At 37.1% G+C, this 26,904-nt stretch overlaps 2 protein-coding genes across 2 annotated transcripts in view; one reads left to right on the top strand and one right to left on the bottom strand.

Annotated features, from left to right (window-relative positions):
• Positions 1–8,517, bottom strand: part of lmbrd1 (LMBR1 domain containing 1) — a 71,546-nt gene extending 63,029 nt beyond the window's left edge. Inside the window, exons 1-3 of the mRNA XM_061744656.1 lie at positions 8,417–8,517; positions 5,688–5,864; positions 2,249–2,312 (exon numbers count right to left, since the gene is read on the bottom strand). Coding sequence (XP_061600640.1) covers positions 2,249–2,312; positions 5,688–5,864; positions 8,417–8,482 — 307 coding nt within the window. The 5' untranslated portion in view covers positions 8,483–8,517. The remainder of the gene's footprint in view (positions 1–2,248; positions 2,313–5,687; positions 5,865–8,416) is intronic.
• Positions 8,518–19,013: 10,496 nt separating this feature from the next.
• The window catches only part of LOC133464084 (collagen alpha-1(XIX) chain), a 100,435-nt gene continuing 92,544 nt past the window's right edge, over positions 19,014–26,904 (top strand). The window contains exons 1-4 of the mRNA XM_061746060.1: positions 19,014–19,122; positions 23,068–23,192; positions 23,423–23,497; positions 23,587–23,686. Of these exons, the coding sequence (XP_061602044.1) occupies positions 23,102–23,192; positions 23,423–23,497; positions 23,587–23,686 (266 nt within the window). The 5' untranslated portion in view covers positions 19,014–19,122; positions 23,068–23,101. The remainder of the gene's footprint in view (positions 19,123–23,067; positions 23,193–23,422; positions 23,498–23,586; positions 23,687–26,904) is intronic.

A 26,904-nucleotide genomic window follows, 5' to 3' on the forward strand; every position in this document is an offset into this window, starting at 1 on the left:
AGATTTTTAACCATTTAATGCCTGATGCATACAATAATACACCAACATAATAAACCAACATCTTCAACTCTTCCACCTGTCTCTCGGTCAATGATGTTGTCTCCTAGCCGTTAAGGGCTGGCCTCGCACATGTCTTGTAAACCTTTCGCACCCATTCCACCTGTGCCTGCGCTCTCTTCAGACAACCCACTTCAATTCTTAGTCTCTCTAGTGCATTTCTCCACCTCTCCAAGTTTCCCTCCACCTGCTCCCTACCCTCCAGATCACAATCTCATCTGCAAACATTCTAGTTACGATTCCTGTCTGACTTCCTCGGTCAACTTATCTATCACTATGGTAAACAAAGGGGAGCTAAGGGCCACGGCTTGATGCAGTCCCACTTTCATTTGAAACCCATCTGTTACTGGTAGCGCACACCTCAACACCATCGTGCTTTCTTCATACATGCCCTGTACCACTCCAACACACTTATCTCCCACTCCAGACTTCATCATTCAATGCCACTATTCCTGCCCCGGCAATCTGCCATACACGTTTGCTAAATCTACAAAGACACAATGGGGCTCCTTCTGACCTCTGCTGATATTTTGCATCAGCATTCCCAAAGCATCTGTAGTGCTATTTCTTGGCATGAAACCATACTACTGCTGATGACAAATCATGAGCACTTTTGGTAACCTGCATTCCTCTATGGCTATTTTTATTATCCGCATAAACAGGTTTCATAATCGTGGATTTTCCTTCGCCTGTCAGTCTTTACACAAAGACAGAAGAGTTTGTAACAAACAAGCAGCCACAGACAACATCAATAGATTCAAAGAGGCAAACAAGACATGATGAAACTATTGTAGGGAATCACGTCTAATACAGCAGTAAAGACTGCAGTAAGTGTAATAAGAAAAACATTATAAAGACACATATTTAGGACCAACAGTTCAGTTATCTAAGATGGGGAGAGTTTAAACGTTTAAACGATAGTTTCAACGTTTCAAGAAAAAAAGGGATTTACACAAGTGACACAAGTGAAGAGCTCTTTTAACCTAAATCAGGTCTTTTTCTTATCTCAGATCATGTTTGGCTGCTTTCCTCCAACTTGAATGTTTCTCTGAACTATAGACAGTAGACACTGATGCAATTAATTGTGTTTCTCTTCATCTCCTTTAAGTGCTCTCGGGGCATGTACACGGTTTGAGCTGAATAGATGCTCTTGTGTTTTGGTTAGTGTCCTTTTTTTCTCATCGCCACACTTTTAAACAAGTTTTGACAGCACAATTGCCCTTAAAGTAAATGTCACTCACAATATTTGCTGCTAATTCTGCTTATTTTGTTTAGCATTAACTGCTGTGTAACATATTATTGACCACGTAAAGTAGATTATTTTATTAATGATTTTTGTATTGTATGTTTGCTATATTTTAATCATTATACCTGTATTCATTTACTGCAACAATAATTTCAACATTTAAGACAAATAAATATGCTCCCTTACATAGCTAGTAAAACTTTTCTTATATTTGATATGAACTGATGATTTGCATTATTACAAAGTGATGCAACAGCAAGTGCTCATATCCCTGCACACAGGGGGCAATATAAATGCCTTTAATTGGCTATAAAGAACCTAATGGCATAAACAAGCTTAGAAGATTTCTTTGGTCCTTGCAACCTCAGAGGACTTCTTCGCTCACAGAAGATTTGCGATTCCCAATATTTCTTAAGTCTAATAGCAGAGCTTTATGTTTTCAGGATCCTCTACTGTGCAGCCAGCTCCCCTCCTGGATATGAATTGCTGACATACTCAATACTAAGTTCTCAGTTCTTTAAAGTACTTATGTCCTGACTGCTCTTGTTCACTACTTGTTTTACAATGCTCTTTTGTCTAATGTATTTCCAGCCACTCTATATTTCATTTTTCATTTTTATTGCTAATGTAACAATAATTTACTTCTACTTAAAAATTGCTTTATCACAGTTGTTGGTCTTTAGATCTATTTTTTGGGAGGGGATTTTGTTAAATTTTTTGTTCATTCATGCCTGTTCCCTTTTTCCGTTTAGTTTTTTGCATTATGAAGCATTTTGGTTTGCATTTCTGCTTGAATAGTCCAACATACAGTATACACCACACACATCAAAAATAAATTACAGTCAGTTCCTATTAAGATACATTTCTTCAATATACAGTAAATAACTATTCACAAATATCAATTGTCTTTATTATAAACACAAACTATTAAGCGAAAACACTTACTGTAATATCCATACAACACAGTGTCTTCAATTTGCTCTCTTGTCTCGTTGTTTGCTGCCCAGTCCTGGATATTACAAAAAGGTCCATTAGGCCCAACATGAAAGGAATGTATACATGTGTAACAATCAATGACAAGAATCATACTGACTAAACCTCACTAGAAACTAGGTGATAGAAAAAATATATAAAAATGACTAAATTAATAACCATGAAAATAGGTAGGTGATACCACAATACAAAGCATGTGGGCTTTACCAAGACTCTGACTGCTTTGTTTATCCCGGCTAATAAACTGATTTATAGATGTAAACTGAGACAGGTGCAATAACAACACCTAGGAGGAGAATAAGTCAGACCCTGATGAACATCTAGTTTAATTCACCATACATGTGCAAAACTGACCCTCAGATGCAATTCTCGAATTTTACATTAACAATGATTTCACCAACCGAAGAAAAGAAATGTGTTAAAAGCTGAAAGAAATTAAAAACATCAGCAACTGAACTTGAAATGGTTGTGCAATTGGTCATTGTCAACTATTGATACTTTCTAATTAAAGGTTGACATATTCAGTTTGAAAGAACAAGCCACCACTTGATTTCATGTCACTCTCCTGATAACCATTAGGACAGACCTGATATTCTTTGATGAAGTAATAGAGGAATAAAGATCCTAATGAGTTAACCTATTACAACCTGATGCAACATGTGTAGTTTTACAAAAATATATAACAGCCAACCCATTAACTTGAAATAAAAGCCGGTTTAGATAACTTCAGATTTCTTCAGAAGCTGAGAAATAAAAAGGTTTTAGTGGACAATCGGAAGTTTTCCAAAAACTCTCAGGTTTTAAAAGGCTGTTTGAAAGCCTTATGCCTGAATGGGCGATCAAGAACAGCCTATACCATATAAGATGAAGTAAAAGGCCTTGATATGACACCTTAATTGATTTTAAATAAAACAGTCAAGGTGTGATCAAAATGTGGACTTTCAGTTTATTAAAGAGATTTCAGTCACAAAAATATGACATTTACCACTTAGCAGTTATGGCCATTTTAAGCAAAGTAGCTCCATTCACAGAGGCTCAACAACAATTGAGAGCGGCATCATATAAATATAATATCAATATAATACATTTTTAATACTTGGATGAAAATTCTTTGCAGTACATGACTGCCTAAAGTCTGGAGCCCTCGAACATTGACAAATTCTGAATTTCCTCGCCAGAGATGCATCCCAGGGCTTCACAGCATTCTTAGCCTTCGAGGAGTCATGAGTTCCTTTCCCATGTTCAAGGTCATTATCGATCTACACCACATGTTGTTACAGTTTCATAGCCTTTTGCTGGATGCGAGCACAGAGCAAAGTAGGGCTATAGGGGGGTTTATCAAAATGTTATACTCATTTCAATGCAGTTCAATTTTGGTTCCCAATGATCAAAAATGCAATGTTATCAAAAATAAACCAGTTTCTTAGCCACTTGTTCTGTCTTGTGTGGTGCATGCCAACTGGACTTCACGCATAGACTCCATGTTACAGCCCTGAGCCTGCACTTGACTCACGTGTTGGTAGTTTTAAATTGATTGTAGCAATCAGGAAGGAAAACGCTGCTGTGTGGCTCCCCATCCCTGTCTGGTTGAGCTCAAGGACCTAATATTCACTCCGCCTCCACACTAGGACCTGAAGACACCATTGGAGGGGCTCTGTTCCATCTACCCAACCCTGCAATCATCTGCACTTCAAATTTTATAAAGCTTACCCTTTTGTCTACGCAGCTAAGTCTCTTTCAGCTCGCTGCGTGCTGCTTTTGTGGTGGAGTTTGTAATGGGAAATGGTACCCTTGTGTCTCTGTGCAGCACTCGTTTAGTTGTGGACTTTCCGTGCAGCATTCGCGAACAATGGTGGTATTTGAAAAGGCTTTTGTTGTTTGGAGCTTTGTGTAAAATTTGTGACCTCATATAAATAGTTTTACCTTTCAAACTGTTTTTGTGTTTTCAGCTTGTTATAGAGTATACAAATCTGGCTACATCTTTTGGTTTAACAACATCTAGTTAATGTTGGGCCTCCTTATTTCCAAGGAGCCGGGGCTTAACACTCCACTTGACCATACTGTAGGTGAGTGACTCCTGTATAACAAAGTTATTTATTTTATTAAGAAATATCAATGTAACATAAGTGTTTCCGTCCAAAACATCTATGGGCTTATTTGAGCAGCTTTACCAGCATTTTTACGTTGCACTGAGGCACTCTTTTCTTTTTTTTAAATAAACGTTCTATTTAGTCTGAACCTTAAGTTTACCATGGAAATGTCAATATTGTTCAGTTTGATAAATGCATGCCCCAAATGTTTATCATTAATTAAAAAAAAAATCCTGATTTTAATTATGATTGTGATATTTTCCATAATGAAGCAGCTCTCGTGTATAATCTAATACACCACAGAATTAATTGCACTACTTATGTCAGCACTAACATCATCAATTAAGACCGATGAGCCTGTTCCATTAGAAACAGTGCACACCCAGAACACCCAGAACACTTCTGCCATACACATCATGTAGCATGTTCTGAATGAGTTTCTTCATATTTTCCATTTTCTTCACCCGTTCAAAAAGATATTCAACAGGTTTTACCATGTAATAAACTCTGTATTTACATTCATGAAGACCTCTCTTGACTACAAATTCTGACAATAATACCCCTGTCCTCTCCTGACTATTTTTGATACTTGTTATCATGAAGGGGTTTTTCTCCACCGTGGAAAGGATTTGACAATCATGCATTAAAGTTGTCTCCTGTTTTTTTCCTAGGTCTTTTGAACTCACCTGTGCTTCCTTTCTCTTTAATGTAACAAACCGCTGAATTGGCCATTCCTATCTCTCACACATTTATGTTGTTTTTCAGCCTAACGATGGCCCTCATTTTGGTGGTTCCAGTCGAAAAGCTGCCAAATGCATACTAAATAACTGAAACTCCAGACCTTTGACCTGCTTCATTTGTCCAAGTAATGAGGGAACGGACCAAATCTGGCCAGTAAAATTTGTTTCAGTTAAAAGTCCAAATGCTTTTGAATCCATCAAAATTGAGGTACTTTACTTAAATATGTCTAATTCCTAAATGATAAATGACATTGTCATTGTTTTATTTAAAACCCACTGAGGTGGTGTATAAAATGCTGTCTTTGTTCAAATCCTTTTGGACCAAAGTGTAGATATCCTCTGGATTCTTTTAAACAGGATAAAACCACATAATAAATGCTGCTCTTTTAGAAACGTTGTATGAAATAATTTGGCAAAAGAAAATGGGCCAAGAGAAGCATTTAGCTTTAATAATAAATCAGAAAACAATATCTAAAATCTCCACAAGAGTTGTCCACAATGAAAATGTATTAAACTCGCCGAATAGATTTTACTGTGAACATAAATAGAACAAATACTAACCTTGTAGGTACCATTGGGATACTTCATGAAGGAAACAAGAAATATGTCCACTGGTAGAAGCGCAGAAGTGATCAAAGCAATGGCCAGCGCACATATTGCTGTTATAGTTGAAATAACTTCACTCTCTTGCCGACTTTGAAATTTCCGAATGTATATCCAACAGAAAACCAAGATTGCCTAAAGAAAAAAAGGCAGAGATTAAGACGACATGAATAGTAAAAAATACTGTCATAATCAAAAATAAAATAAGATATTAGCTAGCACAATATTTTATTCTAAAATATCTATTACATGTGATGGATCAAAAATATAAAGTAAAAAAAAAAAAAAATATTTGAGACTTCATATAGTGTATAAGACAGACAGACAGAGAAAGATAGACGGATAACACAGAAGCCATTTAAATACAATTTATAACTTATAAGATCAAAAGATAAACAAAGGAATGAAGCACACATAAGGCTTACTTTTAGAATAATGCTGAAATATTGAAATTAAAGTTTATCTTCTGTAAGAGCTATGGAAGATACTGGCTTGGTTTTAGGTTATTTAGATGAAAGTCAAAAATGGTAAGAAACTTTGGCATTTCAAGAATGACATCAAACTTCCAGGAATACGTGTAATAACTGCTGTAAATCAATCAAGCAACTATTCTTGTGTGGAGAAGATTAAAGTTAAAAGATTTTATGAGCCATTGTGGATAGTACACATCAAAGGACTGAAACAGACAAGGAAAAATACAAGGAATACTCAACTAATCAGAAATGTTCAACACTACAAGTCCACCTTTACAATAATGATCACATTCATTGATGATTAATCAATCAAAAACATTTGGTTTTCAGTACCTTGTCCCTTCTTATCCTCTTAATTGTATTTATATAGTTTATTTATATAGCACCACTCAACAACAGATTCACATTTTGATTAGTAAATAACTTCAATGGAATATGTCATGGATTGTTTTTCATTTGAGGCTGTTTAATCTAATTTTAACTCCAAGTAGGACCATATAATTTCTATCTAAAACCTTAAAAATGACAGAGGGTGTACTTCAGTTTTCACATGACTGTGTGTACTTAGAATAGCCTGACTAAGTGTTCTAGAGCAGCTGATCTGATTATGTCACAGTGACTCTGCAGGCTCACTAATATTGTTAGGACATGCAGACATTACACGTAGTAGTTGATTGACTATTAAATAGAATCATGTCTAAAAATGTAAATTATTTTGTTTTGATGTTACCCAAATTATTTTAAATTCGTAGTCGCTGTTCAAAACTTAAAATGCCAAAAAGAGGACAAAAACAAAACAAGGAGTACCATTGTTATGGCTACCAAACTCTTTCAACAAAGAAGCAAAAATGGGTTTCAAAATGACAAGGACATATTCCAGACACACCAGCTGTAAAGTGAAGACACTGCAAACAACGGCTCCTGCAGATCAAGGTCTGCCATTCACAGACAAGATCAATCAATTAAAGGCCTGCAGCTTTAAGCCTCTGAATGCTTGTTTTGCCAGGTAATGACGCGCGCTTTGCATCCAAATAAGATCTATTGAGAGGGTTGTGCAAATAAAGGGCTGGGAAGAGAAACAAAGCAATTTGTAGTCTTGCGGACAGTTTTTTGGACAGCTTCCCATTTAATCTTGGGACTTGGAAAGACAGGTGAGGTAATGAGGACTAAATGTGGTTGCAGATTACCTTGCTCCACAACTTCAAAGCATTTAATCAGAGAGATACTGAGACTGTAGATGAGTCACAATAGTTTTCACTGGGAAAGAAAAGTTGCATGCGTTCGATTTAAGTATTTACACTCAATATAATCGCATGCCTTTCTGCACTAATAAATGATTAATCTGGAAGCGCACTATTAAAATCTAGGGTTAAATAATTAATTAATTGCATAATAATGCTGCGTTCCATTTACCTCGGTAGTCGGAACTGGGAACTGGGAATGACGTCACAGCCGAGTTATCAGCGTTCCAGTTACAAAGTAGGAAAACAAAATTGTAGTTCGCATATACCACATGAAAATGTCAATTACACTATAGCAGCATATATATGCCGAACAATACTTGTATACGACTGATTTAGTGTGACCAAAACTAGAATGAAGTGCTACGAATTTTTACAGAGCTCTCTTCTACTGTTTACAACCGGGGCAGCCATCTTGGAATCTGAACTCGGGGGTGGTGAAGACTCTCCCACTTTCCCAGTGGGAAATCTCACTTCGAAGGGCGTTCCAGTTGAAAAAACCAACTGGTAACTGGGAAATCCCCACTTCCGAGGACAAATGGAACGCGGCCGTTTATGTTAACTGAGACAGAGTGGTGTTCTAGGCCGCCAGTTATTCAAACATCAAGAAATATATTCAGAATTAACTAGGAAAGATGCGGTTTTATTTGACAGTAAACACGTAGCCCCACGGCTAGAGTTAAGCCTGAATTATGGTTCTGTGTTAAATCGACTGCGTAGGGTACGCGGCGACGCGCACGTACGATGCGCGTCGCCGCGTACCTCGACGCCGTAGTCTCTGCGTCGATAAACGCGGAACCATAAATCACCCTTCAGCAACCTAAAAGCGGCACTGACGTTAAGACACCGTAGCCATGTTGTGCCAGTTTCCACGGTGTTTCCGTGACACCTTCGTCTACTAACGCATCTCAAACCAATTAGTCTGCAGTTCCAGTATTTCATGAAGCGATGTGGCTTACTCTAAATGACTTACCAGAAGTATAATGGTAAATATTGACCATCCAAGCACAGACTCTGAGAGGATCGACTGGATCGCCATCTTCACTTCCTGCAATAACAAAACCACGTGTTCTGGTGACGTCACAGCACGCAGGCTGCAGCCAGTTTTAGGTCTGAGCTGAAAGTTCAGTGTGGGAGGGGAGGAGAGACATTTAAAGTTTAAACTTTGTTGCTATATATTTGACATTTGATTTTTCAATCATTCTGTGAATTAAAGCTTCTGATGTTCAATAACCCCAAATCTAACATAAACCAACTGATAAAGAGAAAGGGAGAATGAAAAGGAAGCACATTAATATAATGTTGAGATGTACAGTACTACTATTACTACCGCTACTACTACTGCTACTACTATTAGTAATATTATTATTTTACCGAAATATATATGCCAAAGATGGCACTTAATCGGTGAACTATGTAAGAAAAAAAAATTAACATCAAACATGCAAATGCTATTGCTTAATGATTTGATTGATTTACAACAGTTATTACATGTATTCCTGGAAGTTTGATGTCATTCTTGAAATGCCAAAGTTTCTTACCATTTTTGACTTTCATCTAAATAACCTAAAACCAAGCCAGTATCTTCCTTAGCTATTACAAAAGATAAACTTTAATTTCAATATTTCAGCATTATTCTAAAAGTAAGTTCTTCTTGTCATTGTTTTTTTTTCTCACTTTTATCCCAGTATTTCCAGTTCCAACCCTTATTTGTGCTTCATTCCTTTGTTTATCTTTTGATCTTATAAGTTATAAATTGTATTTAAATGGCTTCTCTGACATTCATTCACTCAGATCAGATCACGAAACTAACCCGTGATCTGACCTGAGTGAATGAATGTTGGTACCCTTCCAGGAAAACTCACAATAGGGTCCGAAACAACTTGAAACTGGCAAAAGTTCAGGCATTGCATTTGAATTGGGGTTCAACAGAATCAATTAAAAAAAATAATAATAATTTGACCAAAGTAACAAGTTAAATCAAGGTGTGACTATAATTAACATCTCAAGCATTTTCAATTCTTTCTTGCATTTCCTCCATTGTATTCTTTTTTTTAAACATATATCTGTGTTTCTTTAATTTTTTACCGTGATAAACTCTATTATTATGTACTTTTTACATAAAGAATCATGAGTTATCTTGTACATTATGCTATACAAATAAACTATCCTTGCCTTCAATCTTGCAATCAGTCTGACTATTTGAGAGTGAAAAGTGCTCACTCTGCTACTTGGTATCACTGTGTTCACCACACTGAATCAGGACCACAGCAAGAAAAGGAGAGTTTTCTTGAGATAACGAAATTACTGAAGAGATGGATAGTACATATGGTACCCAAAGAGCTCAGAACAACTTCCAAAAATGTTCAAGATAACGTGCCAAGGTTTATCAATGTCAGATCCCACCATCTGTCACTGTTTGAACAAAAGTTGACTTAATGGAAGAATAATGGAGGACTCTACTGTTGAAAATAAAAACACAAAAAGACTGAATTTCATCAAAATGCATATAAAAAAGCCACAAAGCATCTGGAAGCATGTCTTTTGAAAAGATGAGTTAAAAACTGGAGCTCAACACAATCAAGGCATTCTGTGAGTGAAATGCACTGTCCAGTGTCACAAAGCTTGGTCTCACTTGTAGGTCAAGAGGATAATGAAAACACACAGCTAAAAGTACACAAGAATGGCTGAAAGCAAAACAATGGACTGTTCTGAAGTGGCTCTCTATGAGCCCTGATCTACACAGTTGTCTGGAGAGCTCCCTCCAAACCTGAGACAGCTGGAGCAGTTTGTTCAAGAGAAGTGGACCAAAATAACTGCCTACAGGTGCAGAAGTGTCATTAAGAGTAACACAAACCTCGTGATTGCAGTGATTGCCTCAAAAGGCAACAAATTATAAAATTAGGGGTCTCATCATTTTTTTTCCCGGCCAGTTTCACTAGTTATTTTGTTTTGTTTCTTAAGCAATTCTGTCAAACCACAATTTAATAAAAGTATCTAATTTTCATTGGTTACGTTTGAGTAAATGTTTATCTACCACTACTTTTTTTTTCCATTTAAAGTCATTTCAGTCATCATCGTGGGTTTTTCTTTTAATGGTAAGGTTCCAGCAAATTCATCCACATGTGTGATCTTATATAAAAAACAAGTGGACCACCTTTTAAATGTGTAAACCTAACCCAAATATAGCATTATGGGTTGTCATGGTAATTATTCAGCTTGTCTGGAGTTTCATGTTTTTGTATATATATTTAAAAATAAAAATCTATCATGACACCACACATATAGTTAGTTGAAAGTGTTGGTGGAGAGATGGTGAAATAAATTAAATCGAAAAGCTTCTCACATGTACGATTGGTTACGCAATTTGAAAAATACTTGTGGTTTGTTAATTAAAGTTGGAAATGAAGGTGAATTGCGTATTCACGAACCAGATTATGATGGCCATCAACTATCTGTGGCAGTGGCCCATAGCAGCAATATTTGATAGGGACATTTTAAAACATTCCAATTAAGGTAAAATAAATGTTGTTTATGAGTCGGCATCAAAATAGTGTGATATTGACCTTACTAGCACAGCTGCCCGAGCAGTTAAATTTACACTCAATCAATGTAGGTACTTACTTTGCCCTGCTGTCCATGTTGTACTGACAGTCATCTGACAGAATTATCCATCCATCCATTTTCTATACCTCCTTTTTCCCGTGTAGGGTCACAGGGGTGCTGAAGCCTATCTGAGCTGTCATCTGGTGAAAGACAGGGTACACCCTGGACAGGTTGTCCTTTTCCAGACAACTACATAAAACTGATATGTTTATGTTACAAGTTCCTTCTTATATTCTTAAGCTCTGTGAGAGATTGAGGAACTAATTCACCCAACGTCATTGTGTTTATTTCTCTTAAGTAGGAAAACCCATTACCAGTAATATCATTCAAAATATCAAAAACGCTAACTCTTTAAATGAAAATTTCAAGCAGCAAACAATTACCACTTATTTTAGTTTAATTATTGTTTCAAACACATCTAAAAGCTGTCACAATTAAGTTTTTGCTTTCCTTTCTCTCAGTCTTTTAATATTTTGGTTAGTGAGACCACAGGGATATAAAAAAGGATGAATTTTGCAGCCGATGTGATGTTTGACGTTTGAATGTAACATGTGCAGGGACTGAGCAAAATTGTACATTTTATTTAGCATGTTTGAAGTTATAGGCTACCTTAAACTTATTTATTGGCCTTAGATTAGTCTTGGCCACAGTAACTTATGTAGGTGTGCGTCATTTGCTGGTTTTGTAACAGTCATCGGCTTATAGGACAACTGATAAAATGTTACATTTATGTAAAAATGATAGCAATTAAAAACTCACAATGGCACACTTCAAAGGCAGTTTGAGACAGCAGATTACATTGCCCAGTTGTAGAAAGGAAATGATTTATTTACAGAAGAATGTTGCAGCTCATCGTCATCTATGGTTAAATATAATGTCGGTCTGCCATGTTGTTGTTTTTTTTTCTCTTCTTTTCAAAATGCTGCGGCTGTATTGATTGCATCAGAGTAGTTTATTTAAGGTAGTCATGCCTACAGAGGATTTCCCTCATGTTGATATCAGCCTCAGAAACTGAATGTCTGTTGGCCACAAACACATCCAGTTTCACAAAATCATCCCACTGAGGTTGCAAGCAGTGTACTTTCTTCATTATACTCAAGATGGGGTACACTTTATAATGTTATAATACCCTACAGAGCTACAGCCGTTCCTGAAGGTGTAATTGTACCTTTTTTTTAATTCTTTTAAACGTTTAGCTGCATAATATAGGCTTTATGCTCAGATGAGCTCTCAGAAGTGATAAAAAAGGTTGCTTAATAACCTTTGTGTGTGTGTGTCTGTTTCTTGTTTTGTCAAGGTTTTTTATGAGCACAGAAATACAGCTCAATGGTTATGTCAGCATACAGATTAGTGATATATAATGTGAAGTCTTTGTCTGGTGGTCAGTCAGATGTCAGTTTGGTAAATCATGTAGGGAAACGGACAGGTGTTTTGCCTTAAAACCTTTTCAACAACAATAAACTGAGTGCTCCATTGAATGATTACAATACACCGTGTTTGCATCCAGAGCAAACCACTAGCCGGTAAAAGAGTGTGTGCTGAGGTTTCATATCCAGTAAAGAAGAAAAAGAACTGTACAAAAAACACATGCACACTTGCACTTAAAGAGCAGAGTGTGCTGCAATTGTAATGCAATTCGTTGTTAACATCAGTGCACTTATACTCCATAAGGTGAAGCAGACCATAGCTGACATAAAACACTTACGAACACACACACGTACACATATATATCATTGTGTCTGTGTTGTAGACAACATGACACTTGGCTTGTCAAAAGACTACTTTTATTCCATAATTTATCCTTGTGAGAGTAACCTTTGATTGCAGACAGCTCGCTTCGCTGATATATATCACATGTAGTCCCTTATGCTGTATCAAGCTCCAGCTTCATGTCATGTCCTCAAATAGGGAAGCTCCACAGCTTTAATGGTGTGAATATGCTGACTGAATTTAGTTTGAACACTCCCAAGTTCTGTTTAAATAGTATCACTACCTTATCATTAAAATACAAGACTGTTTCATCAAGTGACTGCTATTGACTTCTTATGGCTAGTTTGTGAATCATTTGAAATATCATTGTAAGAATTGTAAATAACAAGCCAGAGACGTTTGACTTACATGGGCAGATACCCGCCCCAAACAAAAAAAAACAAAAACATAGAGCTGATGTTCTAACACTGAAAACATCTGGCCAACTTCACCGGGTGCATGCCTGAGTACCAAACATCACTGCTGTAAACAGAGAGTTGTCTCCTCGTCTCTGTGGAGCACCATGTTCTATCAGCGTGGAACACGGTGGGCTCATCAATCTTTGTTTTTTTTTCAGGGCAAATTATGATGATCAACAGATTCCACGTTATAGCTGAAGCCACCGATGCTGGTAACAGTGCTCTGATCAGATTGGTTTGGAAAAAAGATTATACTCTGGGAAAAAAAAAACAAAAAAAAAACGTCTTGAGCTGAACTCATCATGAATCATAATCTCTTGGAAAATACTTACTTTTCTTGAATTGTTTATAAACAAAAAAATTAAATTATATATATATATATATATATATATATATATATATATATATATATATATATATATATATATATATATATATATATATATATATAAACATTTGTATATAAAATGTATTTAAATGTATTTATCTTAAAATGGTTAATTGCTATTCTATGTGGGGGTGTGTTTTTTCTAGTTTTTCAATTTTATTTTATTCCTTTTGGGGTAATATTGTCTATTGCAGTTTTTTGTTGTTTTTTTTATCTTTATAATATATTAGTGTAATATGTTACTATTTTATATATGTATATTTATTTGTGTTTTGGGTGTTTTGTGTTTTGGGGGGTTATAAAAAAGAAAAAAGACATTTGTATTGTACTCTATTGTGAGCAATGATGTACAGGATTTCTTTTTGAATAAACAAATCTTTTTAAAAAAAATGGTTAATTGCTTTTGTTAAACAACTTGTTAAGTTTACAGATTAAAAAGCCTTTGTTTAGGGGTAGAAAAACATCACGGGTCGCTGTATAATGTCTCTGGCATTTTTAAGAGGAAATACTTGATGCAAGTTTAGATACACAAATAAAGCGAGTCCTATTTCATTCCTCTGTTTTGATTTAAGACAGAGCTGTCTGCTCGGTATGTTGTTGTAATTTCCTGTCCATGTAGTTGGTGTAGTAAATGCATCAATTCATCCAAGCAAAAATTGGAAAGAAATTGCACAAACATTCTTTTAAAAACGTTCAAAACTAATTTTCTTTTATCTCAGATGTGAAATTAACAGCACAAATTGCCGGGATGTCTACAGAATAAACAGGGGTGTTAAAAAAAAATGTCAAAAAGGGCAATTTCTGACAAATGTCTTGAAGGATTTTTTTGGGGTTGTATCAGGAGGATGCCAAACATGTGCATGGAATGTCTTGGGGTCAGAGTCAGCATGACCATCTGTTGTTTACCACATTTTCTACGTCCCCAGTTATCTGACTTTTGCTGTCTAATAAAGCTGAAATGCCATAAAAATGGTATTTAAACAGGGCAATTTGCTTGAGTTATTAAAAGCGTCTTTAGTGTTTTGTTTCGTTTTCAAATCTGCTAAAAAAAAAGTTAATGTATGATATATATATTAATTTTTATAGTCATATTCCCAAATAAGACATCCTCATTTCAATATATGTTATATGCATTCTTTTAATAGTTAAAAATTTTTTCATTGCTAGGATAATTCAGGTCTCATGTCATGTCAAATATGTGACATTATCATGTAAAATATATGCAGGTCAAAGTGATGCCCAGGACTGCAGTCACCTGCTTAATCCACTTAAACTGCCAAGGTATTCAATTTTTAATGTTGTGAACCAGAGACAGAGAGAGATCCCTGGAAGCTCCTGGGATTTTTACCTCTGCTTCAACAATGTGAATATAAGCTGAATAAAATTCAATTTTAACCAACAGCTTTTTGAATTTTAATAACAATGTATTGACTGTTCTGGATAATCCACAGAAAACACTGAGCTGTTTTTATTGGAATAATGAAAGAAATACTTCTAACGAGTTTTGACAGCTTATGATGTGGGGAGCATTTATAAGGCTAGCAGAAGCACAAGCACAACCCCTACATGTCATGAACGCTACACATCTACAACTGAGCAACCGCTCGACAAGAGGTTTATGTCAAAACAAAGATATTGAACCTGAAAGATGGAAAAAAAATGACTGCTTTCTTCCATAGAAATACAAGATTTGTGATGTTTGGTTGGACCAATAATGAAATGCAGCCAGGAGTTTGGATGTTATCTGAAGAACTACTTCTGCAATGAATCTGATTTAGGGGACAGTCTATAGGCACATCATGGTTTATCCCTTTAAGCTCTTTTTTCATTTTTATTTTAAATTCCACCTGGAGTGGATCTTGGAAGTTAATCAGTTTCACAACTGTATCGCACCCTAAAAAAGATTAGGTTCCAATCGATGAGCGACACCTTGGAAAATCAAGTGTCCCAGTCATGACCGAGTATAGAGTGACATTTGGAACATCATAAAATGTACATTTGATCTCTTAAACAACACTGTAAACTACAGCTGGTATATATCGCAGCCTCCTGCTATTTTGTCAGCAGACACAGATGTTACTGAATGTGCTCTGAAAATGTTCAAACGATGGTCTACCAAATTTGCTGCAACACAAATAAAACACAAGAAAAGCTACATCTAAAATCTGACTGAGGCTATGAGGAAGCATCTGAAAAGTCTTAGAAAAAGACTTCTTCATGGTAGAAAAGATTAACTGGAAATTATACTCATGATCAAACTGCTGGCGAAGACTCAGCCCTTGTAGACAGATACATTCAGGCACTACTCTCAATAAAGCCCATTATCTGAAAGGAAATATGACATTAAGTCATGTATGTGGCAGTTTAAAATCTTATCAAAACCATGCTCTCGCTCTCTCTTTTTTTGACTTTTATTTGTTGTTTGGAATCATATAATCATGATTGATGATATCATAACTGACCATAAACTTTTTTCTAACTATTATGGGCAACCAGTAATGTGTGTGTGGTTGATTTAAGTGAGGGTGTTAAATGCATGATGTTGAAAACATACAGTTAAACAGCTGTGTGAAAGGCCTGTTTTGAATATGGTTCAACTTCTACCCGATCAACAATAAAAAACAGTGAGGTGAAACAGAAAAAAGAGACATGAAGGCGAGTCACGAACAGTGAGAATGAACAGGTGTGCAGGACAGGTGCATGAAACAAAAATTTTTAAGGTCACATGAGAAGAAAGGACTTTATCTTCTTAGACGTAAAAAAACTAAATTTTTCTGTGCCCACCACTGTATAAGTTTGCATATGTGGAGTTTGGTAAATGTAGAGACGACTCAGAGGTTATATTACTGATTAAAAAAGCTAGCTTTACCCAAACCACACACACAAAAGTGGGAGTTAGAGATTGTAAAAAAGTGGGGGTGATATAGGTTTGAATATCATATTTTTCATTTCTGGCCCAAAAAACAACTAATCACACAATCGTCTACACCAGCCTTTCTCAACCTTTTTTCAGTCATGACACCTTTCAAAAGTGAATAAAATCTCACGACACCCCAGAGTAAAATATAATTAAAAACCACACTGCATCGCTGTAAATGCATATGACGCACACGTACGGTGTGCGGCGCCGCGTAGCCTACGCCGTAGGCTACATGTCGATTTAACGCGGAACCATAATTCAGGCTTCACTTTGAACGGCCGGTTCACACCGACGTCCAGTGGTTGGAGTTCCTTCGTCAGACCTCCCAGAATAACAGCAAGCACCGCATTCATATTTTTCACTTCTTTTTTTACATTGTCGCGCCCCCTTCCCCCTTTAACTTCTCATGGTGGCCTCAATTACGTCCGCCATACAATAATGCAATGGGCGCATTGGGTGATTGGGCGCGCGGCACATTTAAAAAAAAGACGTTTGTCTGCGCCTAATGGTCGTCAAAATACGGTATCTTATTTATTTATTTATTTATTCATTCATTCATTCATTCATTCATTCATTCATTCATTCATTCATTCATAGGTAAAAAGAATGTATTTGTGTATGCATTCATATATTTATATATGAAATGTCAGAATAGGTCATTTTTTGAAGACACCCCTAAAGCAGTCAGAGGACACCCCAGGGTGCCGCGACACCCCTGTTGAGAAAGGCTGGTCTACACAAAGGGTTGACTTTATTAAAAAAAAAAGGAAAAAATCACTTGGACTTCGTAGCCTATAAAATTCAAACAAAAACTCAGATAATCCAACAAAATGAAAATATTTAAAAAGAAAAATGCAGATTTAAAGTTTGAGGTCTTTGTTAAATGCCTAATGAGTGTATTTCAAATCCCTAATAAAAGTGTGTGTGTGTGTTCCTGTGATTGAGTGGTGGATACATTAATGTCATCTATCCAAACATTAGTCTGTGTGGAGTCTGAACACCTGTTTCTGAGGACCAGGTGTTTTTTTTACTGTTGGCACTTATAACAAAAAAAAATGTAAGGGGAAAGTACCTTTGTTTAATTCCACACAATATGGGCCCCTCTTTCTTTCTTTCTCTCCATAACAAATGTCTGATCGTGGCACGCAGAGATTTGGCCCAACGTGAACAAATCCCCCGTGGCTTTTGTATATGGTTTCCAACCTAGAAACGCAGCACAACAGAGGATGTTGAAGTTGCTGGCTTCCATAAAGCAGTGTAGTATTGCACCATGGCATTTGCCTCTTCTGACTAAAATAGTAGGCTATGTGGATTGAGTGGCGTATATTGAAGAACCAGAGCTCCCTGTAAAACTAAAACCTCCAACTTTATTATGTGGGGATCATGACGGTCTGTTAAGCTTACAAGGGCGTAGGTTTGGTCTCAACATTGGTAGGGACGATATAACAGCATAACCTGCATGTACTTTTTGCTGGGGACGGGACATTAATAAGACCAAACAGATTGGGTGAACGGGGGTCGGGGCTACATTTGTCACAAATATGAACCTAATTAATTGATAGGCTAAATGATCAATGCAAAATAAATCTGTATTGACTTATACTAATTTTCATGTGTATTGGTTCACCTGATACACGGCTCAATTCAAACCTTTGTTTTCAAAAATTACTAAAGAAACATTTTGAAAACTTCCAGAATATTCCAGGATTTTATTAGCAATTTAAATTGCAATATTTGAACATAACTTAAATTATATTAACATACACAATAAATACAAACTTATTAATAATCTCTTAACTACTACTTAACCTATATATGGAACTACATGTTAGCCTACATTGTCCTTCACCACAAGAGTAATACATTGCTTTAAAATAATTCACTTAATAATGGTAGGGTCAATTCTATCCTTACAACATTTGGGAAGACAATCTAAATTACCTATATATCTGAACTCATTATATAATGCAAATAAGGTTGCTTAAAAGTTGGTGGGGACAATTTGATCCTCCTGAAAAGTTGGTAGTGTTATGTCCCTACCGTCCCTATGCAAACCTACGCCCTTGTAAGCTTATAATAGAGTATCACGGCTGAATAGATCCACTTTACTTCTGTTAACACCTTTTGTGTCTTTCATCTTTTATTCTCAATCTAAATTCATTTCATTGAAATTAACACACCTGAAACCACATCACAGCAGAGTAAATGTTTTCTTCTTCTTTTCTTATTTAAGGCCTTTATTGGCAATATTTGATTCATTCACAATACATCAATCTGTGTCTCATTCCTGCACCTGCCCTGTTAATAAGAGGCTTTGTTTAATGTTGCTTCTGGGCATTTCATTTCCCCTTGTGTGTGCCCGAGAGCGCTGCTCTTGTTTGTAGAAGTGTGTGTCGGTGCGTTTCAGTAATAATGACAGAGTGGGAGGGCCACTCCGTGCAACTAATAAGGACGGCTATCGTTGCAGGCGATCCCACTGCGACTTTTATTTCCAAGTACCGGAATCCGGAGCCGGACTGATCGTTATCACGCATGGATTATGTCTTTTCTGCTGCTTTTTCTCTGTTTTCTTCTTAAAGGAAACTTTATCAGCAACAGTAAGTACTTCTCATTGCAAAAGCATGTCACAGTAGCCCACGTTTAAAAGGAGAAGGAAAAAAAAAAAAAAAGTGTGCCTATATCGAAACGGATTTGTCGCTTGGTGTGAATTTATTTCCCACCTCGGTCCCGCTCCGTCCGCTTCGGGACACATGCCTTTACGGGCAGCTTTATTCCTGATTTATGGAAGAAAGCTCGGTGCTGGTGCGAGAAGTGTGGAGCGTAATTTCATCACTTGTTAAAGACAAGCAAAGTGCGAAAACGTGTCAGACGCGTGAAAGATTGCGCGCCTCCTTTCATCCTGTAATTATTAAAAACCATAAGCACCCAGCCAATCAGCTTCCGCGGAGAGCAGGACGCTTCTCTGAATTGATATCGCGGCGGTGCAACGCTGAGTTAAAGCCTGAATTATGGTTCTGCGTTAAATCGACGCAGAGCCTTCGCCGGTAGGGTGCGCGTCGCCGCGTACCCTACGCCGTAGGCTCTGCGTTGGTGTAACGCGGAACCATAAATCAGCCTTTATATTCCCACTGGCTGAAAGTGACTGAGAGAAGGATGGATGGAAACTTAAGTGGGCAACCCTTGTGCGTGCTCTTTTCTCACGCTGTGACACAATGCCCATACTGCCACTCCGTCAAGTTAGGAAGTTAAATCGATGCAGTTTGAGCAAGGGCGTAGTAGGTTTGCATAGGGACGGTAGGGACATAACACTACCAACTTTTCAGGAGGCTCAAATTGTCCCCACCAACTTTTAAGCAACCTTACTTGCATTATATAATGAGTTCTGATATAAAGGTAATTTAGATTGTCTTCCCAAATTTTGTAAGGATAGAATTGACGCTACCATTATTAAGTGAATTATTTTCATTATGTTCAGACTTACATTTACCCCTTTTCACTTGCTGAATTTGCTGGTCCATTTTTTTCCCTCAAACGCACGTTTGATTGACTGATGACTTGACCATTTTTTCCATAATTGCTCAACCCACTGATGCATTTTAGAGATGAAAATAAGGGAAAAGAAGGTGAAAGAGACAACCAATTAAAGCAATGTACTGTATTACTTTTGTGGTGAAGGACAATGTAGGCTAACATGTAGTTCCATATATAGGTTAAGTAGTAGTTAAGAGATTATTAATAAGTTTGTATTTATTGTGTCTGTTAATATATTTTAAGTTATGTTAAAATAATGCAATTTAAATTGCTAATAAAATCCTGGAATATTCTGGAAGTTTTCAAAATGTTTCTTTGGTAGTTTTTGAAAACAAAGGTTTGAATCGAACCGTGTATCAGGTGAACCAATAGGATAAGTCAATCCAGATTTATTTTGCATTGATCATTTAGCCTATCAATTAATTAGGTTCATATTCGTGACAAATTTAGCCCAATCTGTTTGGTCTTATTAATGTCCCGTCCCCAGAAAAAAGTGTACATGCAGGTTATGCTGTTATATCGTCCCTACCAATGTTGAGACCAAACCTACGCCCTTGAGTTTGAGCCTAGATGGCCCAGATTCGCTGTTTACTTCAGTACATAAGGTGAAAACATGTGACTTTGAGGTAGTCTTTCCTTTCTAAACCTAGACACTCTTGTTAAGTGAAGACGTGGAATAATTGTGACCGCAGGCTGCAAGAGAGGCATATGCTGCATGCATTTGCAGTGACAACGGGAATAACATTACACCTTGCCACAGACACGTGATCCCTCCGTCGGGATACTTGTCTGCCACCCATGCATGGTTGTAGTTGGAAGTGGTGTAAGTGTCACCTCACCTCCCAGCGCCATGATGGCCCACCGTAGGCCAGCACGCACAAACTTTATGATCCACGGGGTGATGACTTGCTCCAGGGAGGGAGATTCATATGTGGAGGGGAAATACTTTGGATAAGGCAGTGGCTATTAAATTAAAGCTAAATGGAAATATTAAAAAAAAGGAAACATGGTCACACTTTGGGAGACCATGCATACAAATGAACTTAATGTGTTGTGGTTTTGTAGAAATCAAGTTGAGCCTCGTCTTCAGCTGTGAATTCTCCAGTGGAAAGAGATAAACTCACTGGACTGGAAGGATTATATATGCATTGTTAATAAATTACACATTCATGCTGAATTATGTTGAGAGTGTAAGTTTCTGTAAGGCCGAAATTATGCATTTCACCTTTTTTATGTACTCACTCCCAGCATCTTTTATGTTTCTTTGTTTCTGTTCAGTTTAATTTTGTTGTTAAAGTCCTCGGAAAAGCCAAATTAGTTATTTTAATCTCTGAGCTTAGTTGCTGACTTATTTTCTTCTTTTTCTTTTTCTTTTTCTTTGGCTTTTGTTTTTTCAGTCTAGCAATGAAAAAGTTGCCGGTATTGTTCGTGTAAAGCTTGAATAATCTCCTAGATTTGAGTTGAGGTCACCGACTGTACTTTGGAGCACGCTCACAGATGACTTTAAATGTGTGCCGTCTCGCCGTGGCATTAGAGCAATGTCGAAGATTTGGTTTGGCAGCATGGTCAAATGGTTCAAGAGGCTGCCTTGTAACCAGAGGTTCCCTTGTTTGATCCTCGCAAGAGATGTCCTTGACCAGGACCCTGCAGACAGCTCACACATCAAAACACACCAGAATGCTGATAGACGAGGATCCAGGCTAAATCACGGACACAGAGGTCAGAGTAGAGCTGAATTCAAATATGCACTTTGGAACAAATGAGGCACAAATCAAATAATGTGGAATATTGAATAAGTAGAAATATGTGTGAGTGAACAAGAGACAGTTCAGTTAATTAGTGAAAAATAGCTCAGTGCTGTGATTTTTAAATCGCTAACATCTGCATTTATCACTGCAGAGAAGAGGCCAGTGAAATCCTCATAAGTGCACTTTTTCTTGCTGAACACTAGTTTTGGAATGGAGACTTTTCACTTTTAGGGTTACACTCAGATTTTTAGCTCAGTTTGCATGTGAAATTGTTGTTTGAAGTTGCTGCATGTCACACAGTTGCACATTCTATCTACCAGGTTTAAAGATGAATAACATCCAACAGAGTTGTTATCTCTCAGAAGTTTTTGAAAGCCATCAAAGACAAACATATTACCACTTAGTGCGACACCACCTGACTTTAATTACTCTGTTTCAGGTGAGAAATAGTTGTTTTAACCTGTTCTTTCCTTGCATCTACTGTTTTTACTGTGATTACCGAAAGCATCTTGGTTTGCAACACATTCTATTGCACGTGTTTCCAAAAGTACCACAATGTGCTGAGCGACGACGTTTTTCTTGACATTTTTAAAGAAACTGGAGCCAACATGAATTGTTGTTTTTCAGATTAGAGTTTGGCATTTGCACATTGCCAGATTTAGGCAAGAGGATGGAGATGGAAAGTGATCTTTGAATGCTGATTCGACAAAAATGTGCTTCTTCTAGGATTTATATCAATATTGAGTTATTTTCAGAGCATCCAGAACATGGAAAAATGATGACTCGTGGGCCCGAAACTATTGTCTCAGCATTCTTTGAATAAAGTTGATGGTTTTTTGAATGGCAGTCTAATAGACCCAGAGGTGTTTTGGAGCCGGCGTTCGATGGCTGTCGAAGCCATTGCATTTTAAAACACTTTGACGTCAGTTTTGTGCGCAGCAGGGTATTTTATTATACTGAGAAGTAATTGAAGTAGAAGACAATAATATAAACAATGCCCATTTCTGCATAGTACACTTTAAAACATCATCATGAAAGAGATTTATTTCACTTTCTATTGCTATAATCGTTGCTATGGCAAGCACGGCTAGAAACCTTCAACAGCTTTCAGCAACCACAAAGCAGTTTCTTTAGAGCCACCGTGGTCTGCATTTGACTCATTGCATACATAGAGGAAACTAGGTAAACAAGATTATCTGTTTTGGTCATTATTAAAGCTTAACCATATGTATTTTGAAAGGAAATTGTTTTGTTTGTATCCAGGTTTTCAGGTGGGCTGTTTTCCGGCATCAGAGCCATGATTCGTTACTTGCTAAGATGGGCTGCTTTCATTTGGACTGTGAATCCTGTTCCTCACACTTTGGGAATGGCTGTGAGTGAACGAGCAGGTATGTGAGATTTATTCTTAAATATACATTTTATTTCCCTATATGTGCAGTTTATTGTTCTTCTTTAAATAAGAGGATAAAGTATTTTCTTGTCCAACTATTAGTGATTAAACTCTAGTTTTAGAGATTCATTTAAGAAGTGTGTGTTCAGCTCTGAGGTTCATGTTTAAAAAAAAATATTTTGCTTCATTACAACTTTCTGAAACAGTTTCTTGGTTGCTTTCCCTTAGATGACCCGTGCCCCCCTCTGAACGTGGAGGAACACAGGTTTTCGGATATTTTAGATCGTCCCCTGGAGATCACAGGTGCGTGTCCCGACCAAACGTGATTGGCTTTTTGCTGTAAATAAGTCAGCGCTGGCTTAACTAGTAACACATTGTGGCCCTTTTCGCAGGATTCGATCTCTCCGAAAAGTTTCTGCTCCGAAAGGGAACAGTCACAGAGGACCTGCTGTCGTTTCGATTAGGAAGCAGCCCGCTTATCAAGCCGACAAGGTAAATGGCATGCACAATTGTGCTAATGTGCATGTGATACGGCCAAAGAGGGGAAAAAAAACACTGCAGGATTTTTTGTTGCACTTGCCAGCACTTTATACTTGCTTACATTTAGACCTTACAGTCTCCTTAGGAAAAAAAAAAGGTTTGTAGTTCACGAGGGGGTGAATTGAGGCAACCCAGATGCACCCTGCCCAGAGCAGGAGCTCCATTTAGCTAATAAGGACACGGAGTAAGGAAGGCTGGAAGACAGGAAATAATTTGAATATAATTAATAAACAATGCATTTGTTTTAAAGTCTCCTTGAGGCAACATTTTGGACATAAAAGAATGACGAAAAGCCCAACCATGTATGATAAGACAGGAATATCAAATATTACAATAACTACCCAAGAGATGCACTAAGGTGTTTTTTACTGCAGGCTTTGATTCTCTTCGAATGCTGATACAATAGTAAAAGGGAGATCTGATATAATATGACATGAAGAGATCTTACTGCTCTTTTACATTTGGTCGAACCAGTTTTATTACTAAAGGCCTTTGACCTTGGTGAACCTGTTATGGTTGCCTGACTTGAGTTACAGTGGTGTTTTTGGTTCTAAGTTATGTATCTTGAGATGATAGTATTTTTGAGTGTTTGTGTTGCTACTGTGATAGTGTACGGTTTTGTCCTTCTTCCAGCAGGTATTTTTAGTATTTTTACATGCAACTGTAAGCATTTACTGCCACTCTCGCAGCAGCTAGGTGAATGAATCTGCGCACGGTGATTTGTGGTCTGCTTCCCAGTTCTGACAGCCAGCTGAAAATACATTTCTACCTCAGCCCCTGTCTCAGTCTGGGTCCATAATCTAAGAACATGCTGGATCTCAGTGACGTTGCTGACAGTGTCATTGGTTATAGTAGCAAGACTGCGATCCTTCTCATATCCAATTATCTAAGTACTTTGACAGGTGATACTGCATGTCAGCTGAAGAGGGAACACAAGGGTAGTTGCACGAGGCAGCAGGCGCCTCTGCCCCTGCCACAGCCACTAAAACATTGCTCACTTTACTTGTAGGATACGCTGCAATGCATGCTTTCTTCTCTCGACCTTGCTGATGATCTGCCAACTCCTTGGCACAGTCCAAATTATGAGAGAGGGATTGCTGCTCAAAGCATTTATGTAGGCGACACATGACTGTAGAAAAGTGCAGCATGTCCTCAGCCAAACACTTTTCTTCTTCACACCTTAGGTTTTTCTTTCTGTTCTCAGCTGATTTAATTATTTTGACTTCAGATACATGAAAAAACAACCTATCAATTCATTCTAATTTTACAGTCCACATTGGAGGGAACTCATTTTTTTTCAGGGCTTCTCGAATTTGTAGTAGTTTATTACTGATAACAGCCCTTATGAACCGTAGATGTTTGACTCAAATAACAATCAGCGTCTATCCAGAAGTTGTGTAAAACAGAAGTGCACATATACATTTTACTATTGGCTCCAAAAATTATAAAGTTTTCAATTTTTCTTTAAAAGTTTTAACATGGCCACCTTTTCTGTTTTGAAAGTTTTTCCATAGAAGCCATATTATAAAATATGAACAAATATACCTACTGTATAGGGACACACTTAGGAAGTGGAAGGGGATTTCCCCATTTTCTTTTATGCTACACCAAAAACAATTGTTTTCTAGGAAAACAAAAGGTTTAAGCGGCAGTGATTTTTGCAGTTTCCTTTTTCGCCTGAAATACTAACAGAAGTCAGTTTTGAGTTTATCTAGCTCTGTAATGTCATGGGGAATTGTTTTTTCTTGTGAATGAAACTACAAACTGTAAAATGATGTTTCAATCTGTTAGACTGAAATATAATGTAACAGATCATGGGGGATCACTCCAGCTAATGCTTTACAGCCGATAGTATCTTATTTATTCATAAGATTATTAGAATTATTAATTATTATCATCATCATCATCATCATCATCATCATCATCATCATCATCATCATCATCATCATTAATATAAATAATACATATACCTCAGTCCTTTTTTTTAAATAGTTATGTTAAAAATCTTTTTTGTGCACAAATATTTACAGTACAAACTTGAGCTAAATTGTACTTGCAATCATGTGAAAAAGAAAATGAAACCTTCTTCATGTTTTACTGCACAATAAAAAAATCATCTGACCCCCAAGTTTTCTAACAAAATAAATTCAAACTCAGATTAAGAAAAACAGCATCACAGCACATTGTGTTATGTACTTAACAGAAACTACCCTTATTAAGCAGATGCTTTTAACTGTGGATTCTGTTAAATAATAACATAATATAAAGAAATGTCATTCTGCTGGTGTAAACTAGTCTAAAATGTAGAAGCATGTTTGAAAGTCACAGCAGGAGTTCTTGATATGGTAGGTTTTATTTTAATGAAAATAATTGCACAATTTGGTAAATAAAAGTGTATCTTGCAGTTTCACACAAGTGAACTCTCGCTGGGGAGAAGAGTCATCTTTACGTGCGGTTTGCATATTGGATGGCATGGTCTGCTCCACTTTGGTCTGCAGGAGGACTGAGTGACAGTGATGGGGATGCGGGCCAACAGGGAGAACATTTGAAGTTTGATTGTTTCTAGTGCAGCAATTTGACTCCTCTGACTCCCTTAAGAGAATCGAAGGATAGGATTACTCTCACAGGACAGTGGTGTCTGCTCCTGTCGTCTACAGACCGGTGGTGTTGCTGTGACATTCCGTCAAACCACCGTCTGTGATTAAACACGGCCAGGAAACATGAACTGCCAAAGGCATTTTCCAATGCAGGTGGTACTTTCCAGAAAGCACAAGATGATTTATTACAAATATGAATCTAATTCCAATCATAAATCTTGATTTCCAGATTTTCCACATAGGTATAGTCTCTTGTCGTCACACCATGAATAAGTATTTCCTAAAAGAAGTGCTCCTTGAGAAGGTTTTATAAGGGCCTCATTACTCCCTCCATGTTTAAGCAGACTAATTTGCTTTCTTCAATCACTACAGTCCAATATTATGCTATATAATCATGATATGACTTAAGCTGAAATAAAACTTTATTGCTGTATGTAATCCAAGAGGCAATTACGTTTCTTCCCGAGCATATTTTCCTGTGCAAATTAGTCACATTTAAATTGGACGTGCAAGAGACAGAGTTGGCAGAATCCCAGACTTATTGTAAAAGCTGCTTTGGCAAAGTGATTCGGT

This window comes from Cololabis saira, chromosome 17 (assembly GCF_033807715.1).
Source record: "Cololabis saira isolate AMF1-May2022 chromosome 17, fColSai1.1, whole genome shotgun sequence".
In the NCBI taxonomy this organism is placed as follows: domain Eukaryota; kingdom Metazoa; phylum Chordata; class Actinopteri; order Beloniformes; family Belonidae; genus Cololabis; species Cololabis saira.